The sequence below is a fragment of the Elephantulus edwardii genome, unplaced genomic scaffold (assembly GCF_000299155.1).
Source record: "Elephantulus edwardii isolate Elephantulus edwardi_28Jun2011 unplaced genomic scaffold, EleEdw1.0 scaffold00246, whole genome shotgun sequence".
Lineage (NCBI taxonomy): Eukaryota > Metazoa > Chordata > Mammalia > Macroscelidea > Macroscelididae > Elephantulus > Elephantulus edwardii.
Genome location: NW_006399996.1, coordinates 3,584,203 through 3,605,975, shown reverse-complemented (window position 1 = coordinate 3,605,975; position 21,773 = coordinate 3,584,203). Strand labels below are relative to the sequence as shown.

Below are 21,773 nucleotides of genomic sequence, written 5' to 3'. Positions count from 1 at the left end.
GGCAGTCGTCAGATCAGAGCAAGGAAACACTTCATGATTGTCGTTGAATCATCTCCAACTCAGAGTGACTCTATGTACAAAAGAATGGAACACTGTCCTGTCCTGTGCCATCCATACAGTGGTGTATATATTTGAGTCATTGTGTCAATCTGTCTTGTGAGGGTCTTTATCTTTTTTTTAATTTTTTTAAAAATTTTGAAGTATTATTTTTATGTGTACTGTCAAATCAGATCTGACTGGTACAGGAGGAGATTGCCCCCTCCTTCTCCAACAGAGCATCTGGTGGATTTGAACCACATACCTCTGGGATTGCAGTGCAGCGTCTTGCCACTAGACCGCCAGAGCTCCCTGAGGGTCTTTATCTTTTTTTACTCTCTACTTAAGCAAGCATGGCACCTTCCTCTAGAGATTGGTCCCTCCTCACAAAATGCCCTGAGTAAGTGAGGCAAAGCTTTGCTAGCCTCACTTCTAAAGAAGGGTCTGACTATGCTTCCTCCAAGACAGACATATTTGTTCTTCTGGTAGTCCATGGGATAGCCAATGTATTTCACCAACACTGTAATTCAAATGCATCGGTTCTTTGGCTTTAATTTTTTTTTTTACTTTATTATTTTGTGTGTGTGTACTGTCAAATCGGATCTGACTGGTACAAGTTAATTTTTTTATTGTTCAGCTTTCACACACACATGATGCTATTGAAAATACAATTATTTGGGTCAGGTCCTCTTAAATCACCAAAGTAACATCTTCATTTTTAAAAAACTTTAAAGAAATCTTTTGTATCAGATTTGCCCAGTGCAATAGTGTCTGTCTAATCCTAATTCAGAAGAGAAATAGAAATGCATCTAACCAAAAGAATTAAAGTCATATCTTCCAAACCTCTTTGTTATTTGCATCTCTGTCTGCTTGTTGCCCATGTATTGACTCTAAGTAGGAGAATGGGGGGAGAAACAGCATTGTGGCTCCAGTAGGAACAGAAAAGGAATGAGAATGTGACCCAAGCGAATTGGGTGCAAAGTTTCCTTTTCTTTTGGAAAGTGGGGCTATGCACCTGTAGATATGGCTGTAAGTATGAAAAGATGAAACCAACAAACAACTATGCTTTTACTCTGTCATTTCAAATCTTCTAGAACCCTGGTGAAATCAGTATTTTTTTTAACTCATCCAGGTGCTCTGCAGAGAAAGGATCTGATTGTCTGCTTCAGTAAAGATTACAACCAAGACTCACCCAGCAACAAAGGTCAAGTTCAACAGGACAGCAAGTAACAAATACCAGCAAAGATGCAGAGAGATCGGAACTCTGACGCACTGCTAGTGCAAATTGGTACAACCATTGTGGAAGGCATGTTGGTGTTTCCTCCAAGGACTGAAAACAGAGATTCCATTTGACCCTTCTATCCCTCTATTGATTAATCTGTGTGCTGAACAAATTATTCAAGAAACTGAACTCTGGGGGAAAAAAAAACACAAAACACCCAAACAAAAAAACTGGGCTCTATGAAGAAAAATGTGGCACGAGGATTGGAGGAAGATTGATCAGTAACCTTTGTTATGCAGATGATACACCTTGCTTCCTGAAAGTGAAGAGAACTTGAAGCACTTGCTTCAGAAGGTTAAACCTGTAGCCTTCAATATGTATTGAATCTCAATGTTAAGAAAACAAAAATCTTCACCACTGGACAGATAGGCAACATCATGATGGTTGGATAAAGGATTAAGACTACCAACAACTACATCTTACTTGGATCCACTATCAATAGACTTGGGACCAGCAGTCAGAAGATTAAGAGACGTATTGGGAGGCGGAGGCACATCTGTGCCCTCGGCCAGTCCAAGCTCCGGGGGCCGGGCGCACAGCTTGGGCCGCGGGCGCCGTCACCTCGGGCTCTCGCCGCTGGCTACCATAGTTTTTCTTACCATTCATTTGTTGATGGGCGCTTGGGTTGCTTCCATCTTTTTACTCTTGTGAATAACAGAGCAGTAAATACGAGTGAGCATATATCTGTTCGAATGGCAGCTCTGGTTTCTTTAGAGTATATTCCTAGCAGTGGAATTGCTGGGTCAAATGGTATTTCTATTTCCAACTTTTTGAGTAAGTACCATACTGCCTTCCATAGTGGTTGCTCCATTTTACACTTCTACCAGCAGTGAATAACTGTTCCAGTCCTTCCACAACCTCGCCAGCATTCTTTGCTTACTGCTTTGTTGAACTTGCTATCATTACTGGCATGAGGTTATACCTCATAGCTGTTTTTATTTCCATTTCTCTGAGAGCTAGGGATTTTGAATATTTCTTCATGTATTTATTTGCCATCTTGATGTCGTCTTTGGTGAAGTGTCTATTTATATCTTGTGTGCATTTTGGGATTGAGTTATTTACCTTTTTCTTGTTGCGATGTCTTAAAAGCATCGTAATGAAGGCTACAAAAAGATAAGATTGTAAAAAATGAAATTGTTATGTGCTGTGAGTCAAAACCAACTCAGAGCTGACTGCCCAGCAGGTTTTCAAGGCAGTAAGTCACGCAGGAGGAGATTGCCCATCTTCCTCTGAAGGATCGCCTGTGGCATGGCAGTGTAACTCCTCACCACAAGCCACCAGAGTTCCGTATATATTATATTAGATTGCAGTATTTCTTCAAGGAACTCATTCTGATTGTCTTAACATGTGAAACGTCTACTCCTAATAGTCCAAGGAATGAGCAAAAACAAATTTGACTAAAAATGTTGTATTTATGATGACAGTCTGAGTGAAATCATTCTAATGAAACTTGTTTTATTTAAGAAAAAGAGATAATTTTGTTTTATATAAAAGTAGTAATTCCAGAATGGAAAAAAAAAAGACCTAGAACAGGGCTAAGGGTGGGACAGGGTGTGGGAGTGGGGAAAGAAGTAGACTAAAAGAGGTTAGGGAGAGGGCACTAATATCTTATGCTCATGATTGTCTTATCAGGAAATAGGGAAGATCCTAATTTTGGTGAAGCACTGGGTCTGGAACAGCCTCGGGGAATAAAAATTATTAAAAAAAGAGAGACGTATTGGACTGGGAAAGTGTGTAATCAGGAGCCTCTCAAAGTTATTGAGGAGCAATGATGTCAGTTTGAGGATTAAGGTGCACCTGATTCAGGTCATGGTCTTTTCAGTCATTTGCTTTGTGTCTGAGAGCTGGACAATGTCTTGGGATGACAGAAGAAGAAATGATGCATTCAAGCTACAGTATTGGATAAGAGAACTGAATATCCATGGATTGTCAAAAGAACAGATATGTCTTGGAGAAGGTGCAGCCAGAGTGCTCCTTGGAGACAAAGAAACTTCATCACACATACTTTGGGCATATTGCTAGAAGTTATTCCTTGCAGAGGGACAATCTGTAAAGATTACAACCAAGATCCACCCAGCAACAAAGGGCAAGTTCAACAGGACAGAAAATAACAAATACCAGCAAAGATGCAGAGAGATAGGAACTCTGATGCACTGCTGACATAATGCATAAAGGTGGAGGGGCAGCAAAAGAGAGGAAAACCCTCAGCCAAGTGGATTGACACAGTGACTGTAGCAATGAATTTGAGTGTGTCAGAGATTGTGAGGATGGTGTCGGATAGCATAACGTTCAGATTAGTTGTTCACAGGGTTGCTGTGAGTCAAACTCAACAACATGTAGCAACAACAACATTCTACTACTAGGAATTTACCATAAAGAAAACATACAGTGCACAACCACACTTGTTACAGCATGATTCACAATATCAAAGAGATGGAAGCAACCCACATGCCCATCAACAAGCGAATACATCAAGAAACTGGTATAGTCACAAAATGGAATGTATGCAGCATTGAAAAACAAAGAAGAACTCGTGAAACAGTACACAACATAGATGAGTCTAGAGAACATTATGCTGGGTGAAATAATGCAGTAACAAGAGTACAAATACTGTATAAGACCACTGCTATAAAAGCAAGAGGTCCGTTGTGCATGAGCTGGCGGAGAAGGAAAAGAATGGACAGACAATGAACACTGCATTGGAATAATGAGAGGAAGGTCTATCCAAAAAAGAATAGACAGTCAGGCATTATGAGTAGCGCAACTACTACATACTACAGGACAAGATTTATGAAGTAAAAGAGAAAGGAAGCTCCCCTTCCCTTTACAACTCTTTATAAATGAGTGCATGGGAAAGACATTCTAAAACTACATGTAGCTAAGGAAACCTTATGAAGTGGTACTACTCTGTCACGCAGTATCACTGAGTCCAAATCAGCTCAACCACACCAAATAAGAGCAGCATTCAGAATCTCCTGCCTCATCTTAAAGAAAAAGACAGGTAATGTTAACCACCATCAAGTTGACTGTGACTCACCGCAACCCTATGAACAATAGAATGAAAACTTACCAATCCTGCATCATCCTCATGACCTCCTCCATGCTCAAATCCACTGTTGTCAATTCATCTCCTGGGAGGTCTTCTTCTCTTTCACCAACCCCTTACTTGTCTGATGTCTTTTTTCTAAGGTCTGGCAACTCCTGATGACATGCCTAACGTATATAAAATGAAATTTCACGATCTTTGTTTTTAAGGAGTACCCTGGTTACAATTCCTCCAAGACAGATTTGTTTGTTTTTTAGACAGTACATAGTATATTCAGTACTCTTTGACAACACCACAATTTATAAAGGAGGATGGAGTAGAGAAAGAAGGAAGTTAGGGAGATGGAGAGAAAATGAAGAGGGGAGGGCTGGCAAGATGTAGGAGTCAGATTCCAGCCTGGAGTGGCAGAGAGGCCCTGCATTTGGGAGCAGGAGCAGAGATTGATTTTTCCTGAAGTAAGTAATGCTTACACTTTGGAGCCCCTGACTTGCACTGACTCCTTTCAAAGATCTTGTTGTTATTGTTAAGTACCATCAAATTGGAACTGACCTATAGTTGACCCCCCCAGTGGGTTTTCAGAGGCAGTAAACCACATGGGAAGAGATTGTCCATCTTTGTCCCATGGAGCAGCTGAGGGATTTGAATCATGTGCCTTCAAGTTGACAGTACAGCTTCTTACCACTATGCCACCTGAGCTCTCTTCAAAGGTTTTCAAAGGTAGTGAACCCTAGAAATGTGTTCATATGACATATGTTTCTGAAAGTTTGCAAAAATGGTAACCTCAATTGGCTATTCTTTCCACTCTACTTTCACTCTTTGCTACTGTGAACTGTAGCATCAAAGTGACTTTGCACACTTTGGGGTCAAACTAAAGGAAGTTGGGTTGAGTATTCACGCAGTTTGCACTTAGTGGATATGGAGGATGACTTCTAAAATGGTTCTCAATGAGTCCTAGTTCCTGAATGATATTCACATTCTTAGGTAATCCTCTCTCAAATGGCTAGATTTAACAACTTAGGTCTGATAAACAGAATATTACAAAAGTGTCACTTCTGTGCTTGCTTCAGCAGCACATATACTAATATTGGAATGATACAGAGAGGATTATCATGGCCCTTGCACAAAGATGACACACAAATTCATGAAGCGTTTCATATTTTTCCAGAGGAGTGAGGATGGGCTGGGGGGTAGGAGGGAAGGTCATAGGGTCATAGGGTTACACAATTTGATGGGTAGAGGGAGAGGTGGGTTAAGGAAATAGGAAGGATCCAGTGTGAAAACAATGTATATGGACTTTGTAAGTAAATCAGTATAAAATGAAAATTTTATATTTTAAAAAAGTGTTACTTAAATAAAAAGATTTTTAAAGACTCTGATTTCTACATTGCTAGCAAACTCCCTCTATTGCCTTCTCAACTTGTACACTGATGAGCAAGAAATGGAGCAAGTTCTGCAGCCATGGATTATCAGGAACTGAGGCCGTCAATCCAACACTATGTGAGGAACTGAATGCTGCCAACAGCTGCTGATTGAGTGGTTCTTCCACAGTTGAGCCCTCAGATGAGACTGCAGACACTAGGCCAATGTCTTGATTGTAGTCTTGTGACAGATTATGGAGCAGTTAACTTGGCTAAGCCTTACCTAAATTCCTACCCTATCGGTACTGTAAGAAAATAAATGTGGAAGCAGAGGGGTGAGGATGGGTGGAGAAGGGGGATAGTAATCGTAGAGTCACACAATTGAATGTGTTTGGAGGGTGAAGGGAACGGGAAAGATCTTATGCGATATACAATGTATTTGAACTTTGTAAAATAAATCAGTAGAAAATTTTAAAAAGAGAAAAAATAAATGTGTATTGTTTTAAGTTGCTAAATTTTGGGGTCATTTGTCACATGGCACTAATAACTAATTCAATGGTATGTTGTGGTTGCTGTTGACAGGTGTTGTCAAGTTGAGTACAACTCATAGTGATCTTACAAACAGTAGATGTGAACCCTTTCCTATCCTGTGCCATCCTCACAATCTCTGAAACACGTGAGTCCGTTGCTGCAGTCACCATGTCAATCCAGCTCATTGAGGGTCTTCCTCTCTTTTGCTGATTGTCTGTCTTTCCAAGCATGATGTGCCTTCCCAAGAAATAACCTTTCCTAGCAACGTGCCCAAAGTATAAGAGACAAAGCTTTGCCATCTTGCTTCCAAGGAGTACTCTACCTATATAAAAATGTAGTTACAGTCTCTTCCGTATATAATGTATTCCTAGTTATCCTAATGTAAGAATAAAAGGCAGAAACTATAACATATTGGTGTCATAGCTGCCCTCAACCCAAGCAGATTTCCAGGGGCTGTGAATTGCACAGAAGAAAATTGCTTACCTTTTTCCCATGGAGCACCTGGTGGATGGAACCACCACAGAGATATTATCTTTGGGATAGGAGTGCAAATACCTACAGGCTATGCCACCAGAGCTCCTTTGGGCCTGTTGCTAGGAGGGGCTATTCCTTGGAGAGGGGCATCGTGTTTGGAAAGGTGGAGAGTCAATCAAAGAGAGGAAGACCCTCAACACAGGGATGGCATCCATGGGCTCTGACAGAGGATAGGACAGGGTTCAGATCTGTTGTTCATAAAGCTGCTAAGAGCTGTTTTCAACATGACAGCATCTGACAACAACAGTTAAACTGCACAGAGCTCTGGGGGTCTAGTCCACAGGGAGTTGTGCTGTTAACCTAAAGGCACATCTATGGTCATTTGAATCCACCAACAGCAATGAGGGGGAAAGATAGGTAATCTCCTCCCATGTGATTAACAGCCTCAGAAAAACCACTGGAGAGTTGGCTATGAGTTGGTTTTAACTCAATAACATTGACTTGAGTTCAAACTCACAGTCTCACTTGAGCTAGTTAATAGTCTTAATCATCTATATGTGCAGATAATGAATCCTCTTCAAGTGCAGATGCTCTATACATAAATTTCAATGTATCATTTCTATGTTTATAGGGCAAAAATCTGTACCAAGACTACAAATGACTAGTATGTATGACTGCATGGAAGTTAGAAGTTTTTGTCATTTCTGATACATCGTGTCCTGACAGAGTCTGTTGGTGCCAAAAGAAATGCTGCACAATTTGCCTAAGCAAATAAGCCTGGGGTGGGGGGAATCCAAATTGTTCAGTGGTAAAACTCTAACCAAAAATAAGCAGTAAACCAAACAAAAGTATAAATAAATACCAAATTGCTCCTTAGAGGTGAGGATTTTGAAGCTCCATCTTACATACTTCAGGCATGTTGTCAGGAAGGACCAGTCTTTGGAAAAGTACACCATGCTTGGAAGAGTGGAGAGACAGCACAAGAAGGGAAAACTCTGCATGAGATGGATTGAGACAGTGATTGTGGCAATGGGATTAGGTGTGTCGGAGAAAGGGAGACTGGCTCAGGATAGAGCAGGATCAGAGCTATTGTGTATAGAGGGTCGCTACGAGTCACAGGCTGCTCGATGGCACCTAACAACAACAAAATGAAATAATGCAAAAGTCAGTAAAACACAAATCAACATATTTCTGGTATTCTCTGCTTTCAGCCAAGATCCATCTTGACAACAATGACATCACTTGTGCCACAGCCTCTTCTGAATCCAGTTTGAATTTCTGGCAATTCCCTGTCAATGTACTGTTCTAGCTTTTTAAAAAATAATCTTCAGCAAGATTCTACTGACGTGATAATAATTACAAGCAGTGGCTTGATAATTTTCACATTCTGTTTGATCACTGTTTTAGGGAATGGCAACAAATACGGATCTCTTCTAGTCAGTTGACCAGGTGTCTTCCCAATTTCTTGACATAGATTGGTGAGCACATCCAGGGCTATTGCATCTGCCTGCTGAAACACCTCAAGTGGCATTCCAGCAACTCTTAAGGCCTTATTTTTTGCCAGTGCCTTCAATGCAGCTTGAAATTCTTCATCATAGTTGCTTTTTGACAGAGCCCATGTCAAGATAAGCTGTGCCAAGAAGCTCTTGGGAAAACTGCAGAAAGTGGGTTTGAGAAAGCCCTCCCAGCTCACTGGTGATCATGGTTACAACATTGTTGTTGTTGTTGTTATGTGCCGTCGAGTCGTTTCCGACTCATAGCGACCCTATGCACAACAGCCCTAAACCCTGCTCTATCCTGCGCCAACCGCACCGCCTCTGACACACCCATCCCTATTACCCCAGTCACCGAATCAATCTATCTCAAAGAGGGTCTTCCCCTCCTGCGTTGTCCCTCAACCCTCCCAAGCATGATGTCCCTCTCCAAGGACCCGTCCCTCCTGGCAACATGTCCAAAGTATGTCAGACGAAGCCCCAGAATCCTTGCCTCCAAGGAGTAGCTTGGTTTAATCCTCTCCAAGACAAATCCGTTTGTTTTCCTGGCAGTCCAGGGTACATTCAGTACCCTTCTCCAGCACCACAGCCCAAAAGCATCCACTCTCCTTCTGTCCTCCCTAGTCATTGTCCAACTCTCTGATGCATAACAAGCGATTGCAAAGACCATGGCCTGTATCAGGCGCACCTTAGTCTCCAGAGAGACACTGTTGCTCCTGAGTACTTTAGAGAGGTCCCTAACAGCAGACTTTCCCATCGCGATACGCTTTTTGATTTCCTGACTGCTGGTGCCAAGAGTGTTGACTGTGGAGCCGAGCAAACTGAAACTGTGAACAATCTCAATCTTTTCGTCATCCATCCTGACGCTGCCAATTGGTCCAGGGGTGAGAATCTTTGTCTTCTTGACATTAGCCCAAAGAAATCTCAAGGCAGAGAGTTCAGGGCCCTGTGCTATCTGCATTACCAACAACTCCTCCAATATGGAGGCCACAAATATGAGGAGAAGAGTTATGAGGCGACAGAGAGAGAAAAAGGAAGATAGATAGGCGAGCAAACCAGCCAGCAAGCAAGCAACACTCGGCAGAGGCCTAGCCTCTCGGCGAGGCCCCACAGGCACACCCCTCCCGTCCTTTGCTAAAACAGAGGAAATGTTTCCTCCACCTCCCCAGTGGTAGATATTGAGATGTGGTGACTATGACTCTTATTACCACTTGGGTAATTTATACCAAGCCCAGCCCTAGCCCCCACACCTGGATCTTCAGACACAGCTCCAAGGAGAGCTTGCTCCTCCCAGGGTCTCCTCTCCTACCACACCTCTGAGTAAGTGGCCCCAAGAGGCAAATCTTGCATGAAGCAATACAGCCTGCTGTGGCCAAGAGGTAGATGCTGGGAGAGCATTCCTGCCAGGTTACCCAGCTGCCACCTGTACCCACTCATCAGCCTCTTCTTTATCCCATCCCCACTCTGTCCTCATATACTCTGTTCCCCGTGCCCCTGACTACCACTTTCTCATACCTGTGCTCCACACCCCTCAGAAGCTCCTGACAAAGCTGCCAGACTGAAGACCACTCCTCTTAAGAATATTCACCCTGCTCAAGGCACCACCAACACTCACCTACCTGACACCTTCCCACCCCCACCTGACACTGTCACAGCCCCAGCTGTATGTTCTTCATAACATTTTCTCCTCTGGGCTTTATCTTACTTGATCTTGTGTTTATTTGGTAATTTTGTCTCAAGACCTTTGTCAGTTTCTTATCTATCACCTTGAACTGTGCCTGGTATATTGAAGGTACTCAATAAATAAGTGTTGAATTGAACTAAACACAGAGGTCAAGAAAAGACTTTTATTGTTGACAGATTTCCCCCCCCCCCATTTTGCTATATCTTCCATCTCCTACCAGAATCCCAGGGATGCCTGGCCCTGCCCAGTCTACTGCTCCAGGGCATACCTGTCCTTCCTCCTCTCAGCAGCTGTGTCCACTTTCCTCCTCAGAGCTCTCAGGAGCTCAGGATGGATAGCACACTCAGGACTTGGGCCTGGGCTCTGAGCCCCAGTTACTGGCACACCTGATCTCTGTTCTTCAAATAGCCCTTTACAACTAGCCCCATCTCCCTCAAAAAGTTTCTCAAGACCACTGCCCCTTCCAAGAGCTTCCACCAGCATTTATGGAGGGTTCCTGTATGTCAGGCAGGGTACTAGGTGAGTCTTCAAAGCCATGGGCACACCAAATGCCTATGTCCACTCTCTCTGAGACTCCCCATCCCTGCATCTCCTGTGGTCAGTGCACTTTCTGTTCTGGGCAAGTTGCTAAATATGTGTAGCAGGAGAGATGAGAATGGCCTAGCCTAGCGGGCGACCTTGTTTCACACTTGCCAATGACTGCTCCACCCTGTCTTCACCCCCCACCTTTTCATGGCATTATCCAGGAGCAGTTTCTCCTCTAAAATCAGATGTTTTGGATCAAGTTGGGTGCAATATCAGCTCTCCATCTCTACCACCACTTGGCCCAGTGTTTCTGTGAGAAGACTGGGATGAAGGCAAGAAAGCCCAGAAAGTTCACTAGACATCCTGTGACCCACAGCTGCCGTTCTTCACCCAAGTCTGGGACCCACAGCAAGTCTGAAGGCTGAGGTGAGGGCTGGGCCAACTGGTTTCAGTTCAGGATGAACGATTTGTTAACAGGGGTCCTGGTCAGGCTGTGGTGCAGGAAGGGCCTGCAGATTTCAAGGAACCTCAAGCTCCAGCTTCTGACTGTCCTTAGTCCCTCAAGCTACATGGCTTCTCCACAGCATCACCCTTCAGCTGCCATGGAACCTTGGCACCTAAGAGACCAGCACCTAGTGCTCTCATCTTCAGCTCTGGCCTCCAACTGCACACTCACTTACAGAGCTCAGATTTGGTATCTTTCTTAGAGAAAATAATAGGAAAATGGGTGTGAGGGAGGAAATGAAGTATGCAATCACTGGAGATGGGAGCAGGCAACCAGGATACACAATAGGTTCATGCTCTTTGCCATACTTACACATATACATACACATAAGTGCGCACACACATGCTTTAAAACACACACTCTGGATTGTGGTAGAAAAGGGATTGTGGCTTGAGAGGGCACAAGAAAAAGAGACACCCTAGGAATAGAGTCTAACAATTCTCTGTCTCAAGGAGCAGAACCCATCATTACTGGACAGTCATTACTGACCCAAACCATCATCTTCATTTGCTGGTTGGCTCCCTGCTCATCCCTGGTGGCTGCTTTATCCTAGGTCTGTATCTCCGTATGTGTCCCTTTTTTAAATTTTATTGGTCTAGCTTCATCTTCATTGGCTGTGAACATAGCAAGAGCAGTCATTGGTCAAATCAATGGCAACTGGTTTTCACTAAGCCTCTGCCTCCATTCAAGCCATCTCCCTTCATCCTCGGTGCTGTAGGCTCAGGTGGCTCTGTTTCCGTCAGCTGCCCTGTCCTGAATGAAGCTTGGATGCCCCTCGAGGTAGTGTTTTCACTGACAGTGAATACATGCATGGATTTGTCTTCTCTGGCTAAGGTCTTTAGCTAACTCTGCCAGTGGGTCACGCTACCAGCTGTCCCAGCCAGTGCCTCCCCTCCAGCCTGCATTAGGGAGGGGAGGCACTGGAGGTGCCTGAAGAGGGTCCAACAGCCTCAAGAAGCCTCTGGTGCTGGCGAAGGTGCTTCCTTCGTTCATGTTCTCCTGTGACTTCACACACCAACTGGGCAGGGAAGGTCCCAGGGACACCCTTTAGCCAGCCTGGGGAAAGAGACAGAGATCTAAGTAGAGGGATAGATGAAGAGGAAGAAAGATGCCTTAGTGGAGGGGGCCTGAGGCCTTGAGGGTCATCGTGGGCATGGGAATTAGTCCAGAAGCCTGGAGTATTAGTAGAAAGGGTACTGCAAGCAGAAGTGACAGCAACAGCAGAGAGGGTTGGAGCCACCAGCGTCGAGCCCCTTAATGTCTGCTCATCTCACTCAGAGTCCATAGCCAAGTCTTTCCAACCACTTATAAGGGCTCACATGAGCTGTCCCTGTTATTTTATGATCTCATCTCCCGCTTTACTGCCCTTTCCTGGAACCCTTCAGCCACTCTGACCTTCCTGCTGACCCCTCAAATCCCTGGGCCTCAGGACCTTGGCACTGACTGTTTCCTCTGACAGGGATGCTTTCCCAGGTAGCTGTTGATTACCTCCTTCAGGCCAGCGTCCCATGTTGCCTTCTCAGCGAGTCCCACCTCAGTCTCCCTATTTAAAGTTGTAGCCTTCTCTGCACTCCTGACCTCTGCCCTCCTTTACTTGGCCTCATTTTTATTTTTCCCATGGCACCTGCCAGCCTCTGATGCACTAAGTAGGGAGTTCTGGTGGCCTAGTGGTAAGAAACTGTGCTTCAATCTCAAAGGAACACAGTTCAAATCCACCAGCTTCTCTGCAGAAGGATGAGCGATATCCTCCTGTGTAATAAAGTGCTTCAGAAAGCCTGCTGGAGGATCAGCTATGGGTTGGTTCTGATTCAACAGCATACATGACAACAACAATGCACTACATAATTTTCTTATTCATTTTACTAATTCTTTGTCTTTTCTGGCTCTTTTGTTAAAATGTATTCTCTCACAAGGCAGGAATCACTGTTTAATGCGCAAGGATCTCCAAATGCAGTGTTCATACTTCAAACTCTCATTGCTGCTGAGTCAAAACCAATTCATAGCTGACCCTTCAATGGGTTTTTAGAGGCTGTAAATCTCATGGGAGGAAATTGCCCGTCTTTCTCCTCTGGAGCAGCTGGACTCAAGAGAGGTGCCATCTTTGAGTTTTAAGTGCCTCTCCTTAATAGTTATTGAATGCATAAGTAATAATTCTTCACCTTCAGGGCTCTTATGCAGGTGTTTGGAGGGACCCTTGGATGCCAGACTCTGTCTCTCAGTCTTGGTAGGTGTAGAAGGCACTGAACACAGATCCTGAGAACATTCTGGTTGGGAGTGGATAACATTGCAGTAAAATCAAGGCTCTGTGAGCTCCCCCTCTATGTTCTCCTTGAGATTCAATTTCCCCTCCCCCCACCCCCAGCACTCACCACAGTCCTCATAGATGGTGTCTGGGGAGCAGGGGAGAGGGCCTGGGGTTGGGAAGGCTCCCAGCCAGCGCTGCATGTCTGATCTGGTGGGGATATAGTGAGGAGTCACAGTTGGCCCCAAGGGTTAGGCTGTGGTCACAGAGGAGAGACTCAGGAGGAGGTTGGGGGGAGGTCTGAGAGGTAACTCACAGGGATGAAGCTTGGAGTAGCCGGTGGGTGGGGCGGCCCTGGTGGTTACTGAGAAGGGAGAGGCGGAACGTGGGGGGGCCAGATGGATCTGGAACCTGCTGGGCTTGGACCAGGGAGCGATGGGCATAGTCCAGAACCTGCAGCCTCTGCCCACTGCCCACAAAAGAGAGAGTTCCGAGTAAGAGCTGGCGTTCACCTGGGCCCCAGCTCTCCCACCCCAGCCTAGGTGCCCTCCTCCCTCCTTGGGAGTCACCTTTTAGGCTGAGTAACGAGCAGCAGGTCACTGAAGAGCAGCAGGCAAAGAGGGGTGAAGCGTGACCGTGACCGCGAGGGGAAGAGGACGCCACCCCTGCGCCACCCCAGCTCCATTAGCTCCCCCTGCAGCTCCAGGCGCCTTGACCAAGAGACCAAGGGCAGGGCCTGTAAGAGAGGAGCTGGACAGAGTTCCCTCAAGGAGCTCTGGAGAAAGGGAGAGTGGGGGCTCTGATCAAGAACAAACCTTGACTTTATGGAAGCGCAGCCTTTGGGTGAGTCGGATCAGCTCCTCAGTCTGCTTCATGCGCCCCACCTCAGCGCTGCAGCGCTCAATGATCTGGGTAAAGGTGCCAGGTCACACATCCTCAAGGCCACCCCTTCCATCTCATCCTACCACCCTGTCACCTCTCCTGACCCAGCATCCTCCTACCCACCTTGCTGACAGCACCCAAGGCCTTCTGGGCATTCTCTTGACGACTGGATCCCTCCTCCGTTTGGTTCAGGATATTCTAGGGACAAAGAGAACCCCTGTTCTGAGGCCCAAGATTTAAAAGGGAGAGGGGGTCACAGCTCAGAGGAATCTGGATGGCTTGGAGAAATGCTCAGTTTGGGAACTTGGGATAAATCTTTCAACCATGCTGAGAGAGTTCACCTTCTATCACCAGCATAACCTTAAGCAATTCGTGTTATTTCCCTGAGACTCAGTTTTCTCATCTCTAAGGTAGGGATAATAACCAAGCATCTTCTACCAGTGACTCTGAGGGAGAAAGATGGGCAATCTACTCCTATGCTATTTTATAGCTCTGGAAACACAGAAGGAGTCAGTCAGGAGTTAGAAGTGACTCTAAGACAATGAGATTGTGTTTGTGTGTCTTTTGCAGTCAGAAGTTGATCTAACATGCAACCAACATGCATTAATAATAATTGGAGACCATTATTATTGTTTGGAAACTAGGAAGAAGGATCAGTAGTCGGAAAACATGGACTTGGTGACAGAAATGAGGCTGGGGATAGAATGATAGAATTCTTCTACAACCAGGAGAAGACAAAATAGATGAATGGGACCTTCTAAGAATCAAATCCCTATGCACATCCAAAAACTTTTCCAACAGGGTAAAAAGGGAAGCCACTGACTGGGAAAAGTATTTGGTAATGACATGTCAGATAAGGGACTTATAACTAGAATTTATAATATACTTGAGCACCACAACAAGATAAAGGTAAATAATCCATTAGGAAAATGGGCACAGGATATGAACAGACACTTCACCGAAGAAGACATTCAGATGGCCAACAAGCACATGGAGAAATGTTCAAAATCCCTAGCTCGAAGAGAGATGCAAATCAAAACAACTATGAGATATCATCTCACCCCAGTCAGAAAAGCAAAATTTATCAGAACAGCAAGCAACAAATGCTGGCAAGGTTGTGCAGAAACTGGAACCCTTACTTACTGTTGGTGGAAGTATAAAATGGTACAACCACTGTGGAAGGTGGTGTGGCGCTTTCTCAAAAAGTTGCAAATAGAGATACCATTTGATCCAGCAATTCCACTACTGGAAATATACCCTAAAGAAACCCGAATTACCACCCAAGCAGATATATGCACACCCATGTTTATTGCAGCTTTGTTCACAATAGCAAGGAGTTGAAAACAACCAAAGTGCCCATGAACAAACAAATGGATAGAGAAGCTGTGGAATAGTCACACAATGGAATACTATGCTGCATTGAAAACAAGGAACTTGTGCAATATTATTCAAAATGGGTGACCCTGGAGGACATTTTGCTGAGTGAAGTATCTCAGTCACAAAAGGACAAATACTGCTTGTGCCACTGTTGTAAAACGGGACTGACCTTGGGGGGGGGGGAACACTGAGAAAGAAGGCTACCAGTAATTTATTCATAGCAAATAACTTTTATAAGAAACATAAATTCAGGCTATACACATGAATTTCACCTGATGGCATGCACAGGAATCAGACTGATTACATCTGTGGAAGGAATCATTGGAGAAGTTCAATATCAACAGTGAAAAGTAGGCCAGGAGCTGATTGTGGAACAGACCATCAACTACTCATATGCAAGTTCAAATTAAAGCTAAAGAAAATTAAATCAAATCCACAGGAATAAAAATTTGACCTTGAAGGGAGCTCTGGTGGCCTAGTGGCAATGAGCTGCACTGCAGTCCCAGAGGTACAGGGTTCGAATCCACCAGATGCTCTGCTGGAGCAGGAGGCAATCTCCTCCTGTACCTGTCAGATTCGATTTGACGGCACTCACACATCCACACAAAATAATAAAAAAATGTAAAAAAAAAAAAAGATTTTTGGTTTTAAAAAAAATTGACCTTGAGGCTATCCCACCTGAATTTAAAAACCAACTCAGGAACAGGTTTGAGGCCTTGAATACTAATGAATGAAAACCAGATGAGCTGTGGGAAGATATCAAGAGTATCATCCAGGAAATATGCAAAATACTGGAGGTTCAAAGCCACCCAGAAGTGCCTCAGAAGGAAGAGCTGGAAATCTACTGAAAGATCAGCCTTTGAAAACACTATGGAATACAGTTCTACTTTGACATGCTGGAGGTTGTCATGAGTTGGCCTTGATTAAAAGGTGGTGGTCATGGTGCAGTGGGAGGTGGGGATGAGTAAGAGATGGGGCACTGGTTGTGTATGCGATCCTTATGCAGGTGTGTGCTGACTCAGGGGCCATGCTTCCCTGGTGGTTCCAACCCACAGGTGTCTCTGAAGGAGAAAAATGGGCAATCTTCTCCTGTGCAATTTACATCCTTGAAAATCTACTAGAGGGTCCTCTATGAATGGTTCTGACTCAACATCACTGAGTGACTGAATGAAGTTAGAGATCTGTGGGTAGCATTCTCCAGCTGGGATGGTGGGCGGGAAAACCCCAGCCAGGCTGGTACCTGCAGCAACATGCGGAGGCGGGTGATGCGCTGAAAGGGCAGCAGCAGGAAGGATGGCAGCGGGAGGCGCTCGCACTTGGGAAGACTCTGCAGGCGCCGCAGCTCCGCAGAGAAGCGCATGTTGGTATCCCTGCAAAAATAAAAAAATACTACATCACATGGTAGAGTCCACAGATCATTACTGAGTGAACTAACTCAGTCTCATAAGGACAAATATTACCTAAGACCATCGTTGTAAAAATAGAAGGATAACTAGTAAGATCCAGTGTATAAATGTCCGAAAGGAGAAAGGCAAAGGCAAAGAGAAGGAGGCAAAAAAGGAAGAGGGTGGAAATCACTAGGAGAGCAGAGTTTGATGGGCAGATGTGGTGAAAGATTCAACGGGGACTCAAGGAGATTGAGTAGTAGCAGGCATAGATCAATAGTAACTAATTCTATAAAATGCACTGCAATCCCAAAGGAAAGCAGTTTGAATCCTCTAGCAGCTTCCCTGGAAAAGGGATGGGCAATCTTTTCTCGTGGGATTTACTGTCTCTGAAAATCTGCTAGAAGGTCAGCCATAGGTTGGTTCCGACTCCATTTCACATAATGTCTATGAATGTGGATGAAGGATTGTATAAAACACTGCACATGAATGAAGCACAATGTGCGTGAATAAAACACTATATAAATTATTACATGCAAACCAATGGGGGTGGAGAACAAACAGCAACACCACCACCAACACACACACACACACACACACACACACACACACACACACACACAATGAAAAAGTAAAATCAGCCCAGGCAACCAGCATTTGCCTCCAGCTCTCCACAGCCCCAGCCGGCTTCCCGGCCTATTCCGGCCTAGACCCCCCCACCTGCCTCCCCAGGGCCAAACAGATATATAGGGCTGTGGAGTTCTTACAGGAGGCGGCTGTAGGTCTCCTCCTGATACTGCTGGTTTCGCACATAGTCCACATACACCGAGAAGGGCCCCATGGCGTGGGTGTGCACCACGTCACACAGGTCACTGATGTGAGGAGAGGTGCGCACACGGGACAGTAACGTACCCAGGAACCTGGCCACATGAAGGGAAATAACCAATGGAGGGGACAAGGAGCCAGACTAGCCATGTTACCAACCAAGGGAAGAGCTGGGAACTAACTGAGCCCATGGAAGAATACGACCCAGGCAGAGCACCAGACCCCAGGGCCTGGTCTGCTGGAGGACAGGGCCCCACTGACCGCTCGCTGACTCCCTGGACTCGCTGCACGTTGGAGAAGAGAGTGTGGTGGTCCCGGGGTGTGAGTGTGTCCCGGAGTGCCTGGCTGAGCACAAAGGTGTCGGTCAGCAGCCGCAGGGAGCGCAGGTAGGAGGCCTCCGATGTCACCACCTCAAATAGGCTCTGAAGGATGGGCAGTTGGGGAAAGTCCATTCACTCTTCTGCTGCACCTCGCCCAGCCGGTCTTGAGCCCAGATGCACCCACCTCTTGCATGCGCCTCTCCTGGGGGCTGAGGGTCTCAAGGAGGCCACTGGCTCGGACAGCCGGAAGCTCCTGCCACAGGGTGTTGCGTGGTCCCGGGGGCCTTGTGAAGGTGGGAGTGTCTTCGGGGTTTGTTGGCAAGGGACCTCCATCCTCACCAACCCCCCATAGCTCCTCTGAGAGCACAGCCGCTCTATAGGTCTGGTACAGGGGTTCTGGAAATCGAAGGCACACACATCAAGGAGATGTAGTGCCCTCAGCGCCTCCCTTCTCCTTGGTTCCAACAGGATCCCAGAAGTTAGAAGCCTCACCATCCTGCAGCGGGAGCTCCCAGTTCTGTTCCTTTAGCCCCTCGAGGCCCTCTTCCTCTCTGCAGAGAGAAACAGGGATGGAAGACCCAGAACCACTGCTGCTGCACACCTCCAGGGAGAGGTAAAGGAATACTCAGTCATTGTATGCATGGCCCTGATAGCTTCTCAGACCAAAGCCCAGGTTATTTACATGGGTGTGTCTGATGCAGGAGAAGCCCAGGCCTGTTATCTTCACCATTGTGTTCAAGAGACTTCCAGGTGTCTATCACCAGCCCTATCATAGTAGCAACCATTGTCTAGCACTTCCTGTCTATGTCTCCAAAATACCTTCAATCACATGGATTGACACAGTGATCATAGCAAAGAGCTCCAGCATGTCCGAGATCGTGAGGATAGAGCAAGACTCAGATCTATTGTCCACAGGGCCACTAGGAGTCATAGAAGATTCCACATCACATAACAACATGCCTCCATGAAAGTCAGTATGATCAAACCCAAAGGCCTCCCACCAACACACCTGCTCCTCCAAGCCAAAAACCTGGGAGAATGCCCAGCCACAATATCAGTAAACTTTTGCTGAATAAATGAATGAGCCAAGATTAGCTCTGATAAGGATGGTGAATCTCAGACAATTATCACGTCAGATAATTTAGAAGACTTGCTCATGATTGCCAGTGGATCAGTGGACAAGGATTTCAAGGAGTAAGGGGGAAACTAAAGCAACAGAGTCCAGCCCTTCACCAATATCATATCCTAACCACTCTCTGGGGTAACTGGCATTTCATAGGTATTTTATAGATGAGCACACTAAGATCCAGAAAGTTTCTATAATAAGGTCAGTGAATTAATCAAAGGTTCTGAGACCAGAACCCAGGTTTGCTTGTTGCTAGAATCCTAACCACCCTTCTTCACACCACCTGTGGAAGGTTTAACCGGACTTGAAGGTTAGTCTGGCTACATGGGAGTAGGGGTGGGAGGAAGGGTGAGATGTTTGGTACCTGCCCTCCATGGTTGTTGAAAAAACATTTCGAGGTGCTTCATCAGGACTGTCCCCTGGAGAGAGAGCCCAGAGTAAAGAGAACAAACCTTAGAATCTCCAGGTCAGGACTTCCTAGACCAGCCACAGCCAATAAGTGTAAAAACTACAACTCCCATCAGGCTCAAAGAAGAAGCTGATGAAAGAATGAAAACTCAGGGTCCATTGGAGGCTGTGCTTTCTAAAATTTCAAAATGCTCTGCCTAGGTGCAGCCTTCCCTTTACAACCCAGAGGTCCATCCCACAAGCCCTGTCTCAAAAAAAAAAACTCACTTCTGAAGAGTTGGAACTGACTCATGGCAGGTTTTTGAGGTTGTAAATTACATGAGGGGAGATTGCTCATTTTTCTCCCCCAGAGCTGCTGGTGGATTTGAACCACCAGGGAAGAGCCACAGTCTGATAGCCGTACGCCTTCCTATAGACTGACTACACCAGCAGAGGCCCTGTACCTGTTTGGATTCCATCTTCGGAGGGCAGATCTAAATCTGGCTGTGGGGGCTCCCTGGGGACAATGGCATCCTGTCTGACCCGAGTTGGTTTGGGGGGCTTCAGAGGCGGCAGGAGTTTGCGCTCATCAGTGGAACGGTAGGATGTGAGGACAACCGCAGGGTGACCACCGTTTGGAGGGTTGGAGCGGGAACGGGAGGTCCGCAGTGGGGAAGTCCGGCAAGGGACCTTGAGGTTATCCTCATAGCCCCGCACAGGCACCCATCGCAGCTCCAGGCCAGGCCGGGCCATATGGCAGACACAGGGGCAGCAGGGAGGACAGACCACGGCAGCATCTGTGGGGCACAAAGATATCCTAAAGGCAAAATCCCTGGGGCCCAGACCCACCCTAACCCACCCCTCCTCCCTAACTTTGACCATCCAGTACAGAAACATCAAGATTCAGCCACAGCATCTAACTCCCCAACTCTGACACTTCAATCTCACAGGTGCTGAAATCAGATTTCCAAACACAAACTCCATTTTAGCCCCTGAAAGTGTCCTGTCTTGAAGCACTGAAATAAAGAAGATGGGCTCGACTGCGGTGTCCAGGCCCTGCCGTGCACATACCTGAAGCATTCTCCTGTGATCCACTCCCAGCAGGGATGTCTTGCAGAGCATCTCTACCTCCATTCACATCCACTCCACTTTGGGGACACAGCTCCAAAGTGCTGGCAGCCTGGGCCTTGCCGTCTGCTCCCCACTCAAACCTGCCAGCCAGCCTCCGCACAGTGCCAGGGGCAGAGGCAGGGTCATCCTTGGACAGGTCCTGGGCCTCAGAGAGCAAAGGCAGAGTTGTCCGAGGTGACCCAGAGGGCTTGGGTGGGGGAACTGGAGACCGGGGCACAGGCTCCGGAGAGGCAGAGCGTCGGGACACTGGACTAGGGGTGCTTGGAGATGAGCCTGGGGAAGTTGGGGAGTCGAGGCTGACTTTAGAAGCTGAGGGGGGCATAAGGGCAGGGGGCTTGAGGTATGCAGCAGGGGGCTCCCAGAAGACAGAGGTGCACATTGGGGGTATTGCATCATTGGAGGTGGGGGAAAGTTCTTGTGAGGCAGACCCATTGTGGGGAAGCCCTGGGTTCTGGGCAGTCCCCTTGGGGCGAGAAGGAGGGCGAGGGCGGATGATCCGAGGGGGCTTCTGAGTAGGGGGTGTTGCTACAGGAAGGGACGGGGCTGACATCATCTTCAGAGCTCTTCAAAAGACCAAGACTTGGCACTGGAGTCATCCCCTGAGAAGGAAGAAGAGAATGGCCTTCAGTGCCCAGCTGAGTGCCTCAGAGTGATAAAAGTGGGGAGAAATTGTCTGCAAATCAAGGAGCCACAATTCTGGAGCTGGGAGAAAAGACAAAGAATGTGTCAACTCCTGTCCTTCTCTTTCCACTTTCTTTTCTCTTCCATCTCTCACTGCCCTTTATTCCCCCTCCTGAGGACAGAGTCCGTGTTGACAGGCAGGCCAGAGTGTGCAATGAGGCTGCGGTTGGAGGGGCACATAGGTAGAGACTCAGTATGCCCAAGGGCTGGGTCCATGGGCAGCATTCAGCTTTCAGTGGTGCGGGGAGAGGGTGCAGCTGTGCATTTGCACATCTATGTGCAGTCCCCGTGTGGTGACACGCACGTGTGATGGAGCCGGGTGTACAGTCTGCAGTTCTGAGGAGGTAGGTGCATGATGGGGGTGGGGGGGGAATATGCACTATGTGCTTACTGGGTAAAAATGGAGTGTAGTGAGTGGCATATACAGAGTGTGGTGTATCTATTAAGGAGTGTGTGTGTGTGTGTGTGTGTGTGTGTGTGTGT

At 46.4% G+C, this 21,773-nt stretch overlaps 1 protein-coding gene across 1 annotated transcript; it reads right to left on the bottom strand.

Annotated features, from left to right (window-relative positions):
- Positions 1–11,838: 11,838 nt before the first annotated feature.
- ARHGEF15 (Rho guanine nucleotide exchange factor (GEF) 15) lies at positions 11,839–21,168 on the bottom strand. Its single transcript, XM_006899155.1, has 15 exons — positions 20,550–21,168; positions 19,943–20,275; positions 19,456–19,510; positions 18,458–18,516; positions 18,150–18,361; positions 17,907–18,067; positions 17,588–17,740; positions 16,676–16,805; positions 14,182–14,256; positions 13,992–14,084; positions 13,746–13,912; positions 13,493–13,645; positions 13,304–13,386; positions 13,094–13,198; positions 11,839–11,990 (listed from the first exon to the last, which is right to left on the bottom strand). Exons 1-15 carry the CDS (start codon positions 21,160–21,162, stop codon positions 11,839–11,841), a joined length of 2,544 nt encoding a protein of 847 aa, XP_006899217.1. The 5' UTR covers positions 21,163–21,168.
- Between the last annotated feature and the right edge of the window lie 605 nt (positions 21,169–21,773).